Genomic DNA, 8,811 nt, shown 5'->3' on the forward strand with positions numbered 1-8,811 from the left:
TACATCGAAGCTAAGCTTTAATTTTAGCGAAGTTTTTCGACGTGATTTCGATGTCGTATGAAAAAGAGTGGGCAAAGAAACGATAGCGCAGCTTTAATTTCAACCAAGTTTTTTAACATGATCCCGACATCGTATGAAACAACGAAGGGCACACTACGATAGCCTAAAGTCTCAGCTACAACATATTAAAATCTGGGAGAAATTCACCGAAAGGTAAGTGAGATAGTGCTCGATAAAGACAATCATGTCAATTTTCACATCTAGACAAATTTCCTCCCATAGAGTTAACACGTCATAACGAAGATAGAGAAAAAAGTACACATGACCTTTGACCTCACTTTGCACAGACAAGATGGCATCTGACCAAAAAGTGGTTATCTTGTGAAATGATCCTTGTAACATGGTCTTTCGTGTGCAAAATATGGGAAAGATAGGACATGTATTCACCAAGATACAGGTTGAAAAATTTATGACCTTTGACCCTAATTTACTTACCCAAGATGGTGTCTGATCAAGTAGTTGTTATTTTATGAAATAATGTACGTGACATGAACTAAACATGTGCAAAATATGGGCGTGATAGGGGCTGTTTTTCTTGAGTTATTGCAAAGAAAGTTGCAGAAAGAAAGTAACATGAAAATACATCGAAGCTAAGCTTTAATTTTTGCGAAGTTTTTCGACGTGATTTCGATGTCGCATGAAAAAGAGTGGGCAAAGAAACGATAGCGCAAAGTCTCAGCTACAACATATTAAAATCTGGGAGAAATTCACAGAAGAGTAAGTGAGCTAGTGTTCGATAAAGACCGTCATGTCAATTTTCATTTCCAGAAAAATTCCCTCCCATAGAGATAACACGTAAACTGGTTAAATTTGACAAGGTTACATTATATCTATTTTCACGAGGTGAAGACATCATCCGATTAAAACTTTGATTGAAGAAAACTTAAAGAGTATCACATTGGCTACAACATACTAAAATCTGGAAGAAATTCACCGAAGGGTAATTGAGCTAGTCGTCGATAAAGACAATCATGTCAATTTTCACATCTAGAAAAATTCCCTCCCATAGAGATAACACGTCATAATGAAGATAAAGAAAGAAGTACATATGACCTTTGACCCTACTTTGAACAGACAAGATGGCGTCTGAGCAAAAAGTGGTTATTTTGTGAAATGATTCTTGTAACATGGTCTTTACGTATGCAAAATATGGGAAAGATAAGACATGTATTCACCAAGATACAGGATGAAACATTTTTGACCTTTGACCCTAATTTACATACCCAAGAAGGTGCCCGATCAAGTAGTTGTTATTTTATAAAATAATGTACGTGACATAAACTAAACATGTGCAAAATATTGGGCTGATAGAGCTTGTTTTTCTTGAGTTATTGCAAAGAAAGTTGCAGAAAGAAAGGAATATGAAAATACATGGAAGATAAGCTTTAATTTCAACCAAGTTTTTGGGCATGATGCCGACTCCGTATGAAAAAACGAAGGGCACATTCACGATAGCCCAAAGTCTCAGCTACAACATACTAAAATATGAAAGAAATTCACCGAAGCATAAGTGAGCTAGTGCTCGATAAAGATAGTCATGTCAGTTTTCATTTCCAGAAAACCTGCACTCCCATAGAGATAACACGTAAACTGGTCAAATTTAACAATGTTACTTTTCATCCCTTTTTACGAGGTGATGCCGTCATCCAATCAAATTGTTGTTATATATATCTGAAAGACCATTTAATAAGCTACAACATATTGAAATTTGGACGAAAATCAACTAAAGAATAAGTGAAATATGCTTGAATGAACTTGAAATTTGATGACGTCATTTTGAAAATTTACTTTTTAAAATTCATTAAGAAATTTGATATCTTTTTATCATTTTTTCAGCATCGCCAACCCATGAAATGACATGTACAACTCATCAGCTTTCAGAATATGTAAAGAAAATGGGGGGTCACCGTCCATCCTGACGAGTAAAATCGGATTCAAAATTGGCGGTTTTTTTGCATTGTTGCACTGTATATCGCCATTGACGCGCGCGCGGAATTTCAACTTTAACGGGCCCGTATGACGTCATATTGAGTCGGATCGACTTGAAACTTGGTAGAAATATTCCTTGACATTTTACGCATCCGATAAGTGTGAAAAAACGGGGAATTTCTATTGCGTATGAGCTGTACGTGCGTATATGTGCGCGCGCGTACGCGTCCGTCCAATTTTTTCAATTTTTCAAAAAATGCTCCAAATGGTCTGAAACGTGTGCAAAAAAAATTTGAGCTCGATTTGAGCATACAAATATTTTAACGCGCGCGTACGCGCACGTTTTAAGAGAAAATATGAATTTTGAGAATATGAGTAAAATGCGCATAACTTGAAATGTATGTGACGTAAATTTCATTGAAAAATTCCATTCCATTAATGAGATATGAATGAAAATGTGTTTTCATATAATGACGTCATAGTGACGTCACGGTCGACTGATCACAGTGATACATAAAATTTGTCGTCTTTGGGACATGATACATATATGGTATGAGTTTGAAATTGATACTCTGAGAACTTTTTGAGTAAGTAGATACACAACTTTTGTCCAGAAATAAGAAGAACCAACAAAGAATCCGTACAAATACAGGTGATCCGAGAGGATACTCGGATCACCTAACAAAGAATCCGTACAGATACAGAAGGTGATCCGAGAGGATACTCGAATCACCTAATTAAATGTGTAATAACTTTTCTACAAATTTTGAGTGATATTGCCATCGCAATAACAAATTTCGTAAAAGAGATTTCTTAGACTTAATCTACAAAGTTTTACGATGGAGTGAGTACGTGATACATGTTTACAATGTTACGTACTGTATTCGGGGACAGCAGTGTTTTTTCGTAGTAAGTCTACTGGCAGTGCATATCGGTCTTCATCCAAACAATTCTTCACAATGTAATACAATAATGTTGTGTGTGTGTGTGTCTGTCTGTTTGTCTGTCTGGCTATGTCTGTGTCGTGTAAGATAATAGAACTTAATTTTCATAGAAATAAATATATATATATATATAAAAAACCGGATGGATTGCCGATATCCACCTTTGACAACATAACAAATCTGGTCGTCCAGTATATGGTCTATACAAGGTGTAATCATGGCATTACTATAATTCAACATATGTAATTCAATACATTCTGTACATGAACCAGAGTAAGAGCAATTACAGAAATACGTTCTAAAAGACTTTGAGGCATGAGTCCCTTATATACATGAGAAGTATATTACAGAAGCTCTCATGCATAATCAAAGGGATATCCATTCCTATTCATACAATCATAATTATCACTGACACTATTTACATAAACTACACAGACAATCTAAAACAGCTTACACGTAAACATGTTTTTAAATCATGATACCATTTTCCTTTATGAACTGAAAGAATAAAACAAAGAAATAGCTTGCTATACTCGCTACTAACTCGTAGTGTGCATATTGTAACTTTTTTCAATATACTTGTACTCTTGCTATCTGTATCCTGATGCCCATAAATCAATATTCTCAACTGAAATAAAAGATATTTAAAAACAAAACATTAGAAAAGGGAAGAAAAAAAGACAAGTGGGGAAAACACATGAAACAGAGTTGTTTCTACAAGACTGATCAACAAGGATCATGTTGACTTGGTCAGATTGATTAGATTCGAATTGAATTTGCTCTCATAGTTATAGGAGTGTTAATTCACTCTCAAAGGAATGAGCCCAACCCCGAAGCTAAATCGGAGACATATTGAAATGGAAGTCATCCTTGTGACCTTCAAAACAGAAAGGATGTCCACTCATTATTAGGGTAAGTTAATGCGGCATAGATAAGATGTTCAAAAATCATTACAACATGAGGTATACAAAAGGCGACAAAGTCACCGTATTAATGCGGTATCCACGAGCTGTGAGGTAAAACTGTCAAATTGTAATGAGAGATTGTCTCACCAGAACAATGTACACCTTTTGAACACACAATAGCCCTACATATCGACAGACGGCCTAAAGCTGCAATAGTGTTATCATATTTTTTCATGCTTATGCGGCTCTATTTAAAACTGCCTGAAACCGTCAATATGTCCTGCAACTAAATTCATCATACCAAACTTAATACATTTTTTTTTACGTCAGCGTCTATAACAATGACAACGGTGACAACCAAACCAGAAAAAAAAAATATTCGAATTAGTTTTTATTACACGAATATTTTGTCCGTGTATCATTCGATGACTTTTGTCAGGTATGACTTAGAGCGAAGACAATAAGATACATTCCGGTTATATGTGCCAGACTAATATTGTACCGAAGCTCCTTTGTACCATAATATGGTACAACGGTACATATTATGTGACCGTGTACCTCAAAACGAACATAAAGTCGCACACACTGATTTTGCGTGAGGACTGAAAATAACTGAAATGGGTCAACCTAGCCAAACTTGCCTTTTTCATATTTTCTGAAAGAGCGGGTCTTCTCTCACATTATGCTAAAATTTGGTATCATAAAACGGGCAGGAAAGTGTGTTTCTTTAAGCAGTTTATCACGAACATTTTTGGTAGAATGGTGTGATTAGGTGTGTCTTTAGAATCACTTTTTCATTTCTGAAAAACCTTGTCCACACTCTTCATTTTCAAATCTAATAACTTTTTAAAGGATAGTGCTATTGCTTTGAAAGTTAGCATTCATTATAAACAGAATGTGTTAATGAGGCATGCTTAATTTCAGTTTAATCTGATAATCCCTTCATTGTTGTTACTCTGGTGGTTTACTTCCTGTTTTTTGTCCCATTCATCGCATAGCCAGCACGGTTTGGCAAAGATTAAGCGCTTGAATAGACACTGTACTTCTGAGCCTCTTTTCTCAGTTCACACTTTTCCTGAGTTTGTGCCTTCTTTCCCATATTTAGATAGGTTAGGAGAGATCATTTGATTTGAGTCATACATCATTTTAATGCTTAAAATCTGCTCTTTCAGAATATGGTCGTAACTAAAAATTCATGTCTGGTGATTTGTTTTGAGGTGCAGGGTCACATAATACATTATCATGGTGTTATGTCCTCGTTTTTCAACGTCTCTGGCGAGTATTACAAGGTTTTTTTTTCCTTTGTTAACACAGAATTACTCTCTTCAACAGTAATTTGAATTTCTCTTTTCAGTTGAAGTCACAATATTGTACAAAATCCAAAAAAAAAAAAAAGAAAGAATCATCAAGAGTCAATACAAAATAATTCTATAATAACTTTCCGACAACTTTGGAGGAATATAGGCATCGCAATCACATATTTTGGGAAAGAAATTTCTTATACAGTCTAGTTAATCTGTATGTTTTATGACAGAATGAGTAATTGATCTACCTGCGTACGTACTGTATTCGGGGAAAGCAATGGGAATCTTAGTAAATCCATAGTGGTCGTCATCCAAACAAGTTACTATTCGTCACAATGTAATACAGTAGTAAAGAACGTTGTCATTTATGTGTGTATGTGTATGTGTGTGTGTGTGTGTGTGTGTGTGTGTGTGTGTGTGTGTCAGCATGACAAATCTGGTTGTGCATGGGCCCACATAGGGTATTATCATCTCATTATTACTATTCAACGTATAAAACTCAAAATATTCTGTACATCAACCAATGTAAGAGCATGCAATTACATGTTCATGAGAGACCACGTACAGTAGAACTATATTCCAGATGTTCACATGCACAATTAAAGCGATATCCATTCCTATTCATACAATTATTATTTCACTGTGAACTACACTAAGATTTAAAACAAGATACTTTTAATTAATGACATGTATAGAGGGCATAATACCATTTTTCCAATATGAGCTGAAAGAATTAAAAAAAAAAAATACACCGCTTGCTATACATGCTACTCACTCAGAGAGTGCGTATTGTTGTTGTTTTTTTCAGTATATCATACTTGTACTCTTGCTAACTGTATCTTGCGATAAGAAGCCTGTTAATCATTATTTTGGACTCAAATACAAATTGTTTGCAAACACAATATAATGAAGAAGAAAACAAGACAAGTGGAGACAACGCATGAAATAGATGTTTCTTCAAGACTGACCAACAAGGTTTGTCATTCAACCATGATGATATCTCAACAAGGTACAATCACGTGTCAGCAGTGTCTCCAGCTCGTAGTCTCTGCTTGTTTATCAACTTTCAGCGGTACATAGGCGTACGTCTCCATTTAATTAGTAGATCTCTCACATTTCTGCTGTTAATGTTTCAGCTCGCTGCGGCTCACTGAATCCTAATGTGGGGTTGTTAAATACGTAGGCTCCTTATTAGATTTTGTTTTTATGCAATCCCATAGCATGGACACTATTGTCCTTCCTCGCTTTGTATTCGAATTTCAAATCTTGGCTCAATGTATTTTTTTTTCGGGACCTCTTTTCGCCATGGTCGCATTTTCTATAGCCCCCCTCCCCCCTCATTCGGTCTTGGTGTATCATTCTCCAAAGACAGACCATGGGGCTACTCAAATAGTAGCTCCATGGACAGATCACGGCAGACCATTCGGTGGAAGAATGCACGCTTCATTGCCTGGAAGGTGTACGGATTGCCCTCTGAGTCCTTTGAGTCCCCTCTTTTTATGATGTTAAGCCTTAGTTTGTTCCCCTCTCCTGCATTGATTTCTTTATCTTGCTTGTTCCCTTCTTCCTCTTGCACGTGTCCTTTCTTGTCCTGGTCCTCTCAAGAAACCAACTCCTCGAAGAGTAACATAATAGTTATTAATAGTACCTAATAGTACCATGCTTCCTTAGTTGTTTGTCTCAAATTCGTCCGGAGCAGCTGGGAAGTTTTCTTGCCCAAAACCTTGTTCTGTTTCTTGACTGCTCTCGTCTTCTGAGCTGCTGTCATCACTGGGTGTCTATTAGAGAGTGAGAGGAGAATTTAATAGAAAGACAATTTTCCAAGCTAGTAGAGGATTGGGTGATGTTTGTCTGATCCAAATGAGTGACCACCCAGTTCAAAATCTTCCAAACGTAGGCTAAAAACGAATTTCCGTTTTTTTACATAATAACAAAGCTATAAAATCATATATTGCTAATGGTCCAGTAAAACTTTAATATCTCTATTTCAGTTTCGTCATAAGCCGCACAATTTTGATATATGGTAGAGAAACGATCAGTCTTCAATGTAAGGCAAAAAAAAAAAAAATGACGATCAACCCAAGGGTTATATTTTTGGTCCATTGAAGAAAGTTGTAATCAGTGACATTATAAGGTTTTAGTCTGGGCCGTTACATAAATGTATTACAACGCGCGGTTAGCGAACCCTTAGGGTGCGTCCACACCGTCGGAGCACGGTACGAGCAACGGGCCGGTTTGTTTGTTTGTTTGTTTGTTTGTTTGTTTGTTTGTTTTGTTTGTGTTTTTTTGTATTTTTTTGTGTTCTTTTTTGCTATGGTGCCCCAAAAGGAACCATGTCTTGTTCAGTTAAAAAAAAAAAAAGAAATCCGCAACAAAATCATCCAAAACGTCATTCCTATGACTAAATCATGAACAACAAAACAAACAGTAGAAGATCAATTCTGTAACAAAATTGTTGGCGGGGAAGTGATATTGTAACAGAACAAGACATAGTTCCTTTTTGGCACACCATTGCAGAAACCCGGCCCGTTACCCTTACCGTGCTCGGTGTAAACGGGCCTTCATCCTTGTCATTGGTGTTCATTCAATAGAAAGTATTGCGGCAACATCCGAACAAGTTTATCGCCAGAGCACTTAGGTACTGCATTTTACTCGAATATGCGATGTTGCATAATTGTCGCTCGAAACAATTCATCCTTGACGACGTATGCCGCCTACAAATTCTAATATTAAAGTTAGTATCCTCGTTTGCGGGAATCTGACAACACCCCATACATTAGATGACTAACTTCATCTTCACCATGTCCAGGCAGTAACGTACGCCGCAAGCTCGCGAAGGATGGATTGTTTGCGCGACGACATGTAAGGCGCGTTGGTATCAATGCTTCCCGACAGCCTGCCATGCCTACGTCTTACCCGAAAACAGAGATGAGTGGTTAAAAACAAATCATCAAGCATTAGGCCTGCTTTTGAGACATTTATCACACCCAAACCCCTAATGTGGAATATTCTTCTTTCACTTCATATCAAATTACTTATTATGTTGAAATTGAAAACATTTCTTTAAGTTCAGTTGGATTTTGATTGTTTTGTTTTTGTTTTGTTTTTTTGTTGATGTTGTTGTTGTTTTTTGTCGCTAAAATTACCGACATTACCTCGGAATTAAACATCTTTGTATCAATATGTGATACTACTAAAAGACCCTATCGTATAAGATCAAAGTGTAAATCACATTGCTGATGTCCTTTAACTTGATTCTACATTCTTCGCAGCAGATTAATTCTACCTCCCTCTTGTTTCTCCTCACTGTTCACCATTACGTACTGTTGAATAAGATTGAACTGGATTAAGATAAGACGTCATACTCTTGAGAGAATTTCCCATAGTAAATCTCTTCGCTGTTCTTCTTGTGACTTTTTCTCTGCTTCCATCCAGATGTCCCACTAAGGTAATGCTAGGCCATCAATAACTACACTTCATGGATATAACATATATGAATATTAATAATCTCATTATTGAGAGAACAAAAGTATGAGAAAAAAGTAAAAAGCTAATAACAAAATAGTTACCTGTATGCCGAATTGATTATCTCTCAGAAAAGATCTTAATGGCTCGTCATTGGTGGTGATGCACTCCACCTGTAACATGATGAAGATAATCAAAGGACAC

The 8,811-nt window shown here is 36.4% G+C and overlaps 1 protein-coding gene across 1 annotated transcript in view; it reads right to left on the minus strand.

Moving 5' to 3' along the window:
• Nucleotides 1-6,809: 6,809 nt before the first annotated feature.
• LOC140236264 (uncharacterized) overlaps nt 6,810-8,811 on the minus strand; it is a 50,193-nt gene continuing 48,191 nt past the window's right edge. The window contains exons 11-12 of the mRNA XM_072316224.1: nt 8,712-8,780; nt 6,810-6,920 (exon numbers count right to left, since the gene is read on the minus strand). Coding sequence (XP_072172325.1) covers nt 6,810-6,920; nt 8,712-8,780 — 180 coding nt within the window. The remainder of the gene's footprint in view (nt 6,921-8,711; nt 8,781-8,811) is intronic.

The sequence above is a fragment of the Diadema setosum genome, chromosome 12 (genome assembly GCF_964275005.1).
Source record: "Diadema setosum chromosome 12, eeDiaSeto1, whole genome shotgun sequence".
Taxonomy (NCBI): Eukaryota; Metazoa; Echinodermata; class Echinoidea; order Diadematoida; family Diadematidae; genus Diadema; species Diadema setosum.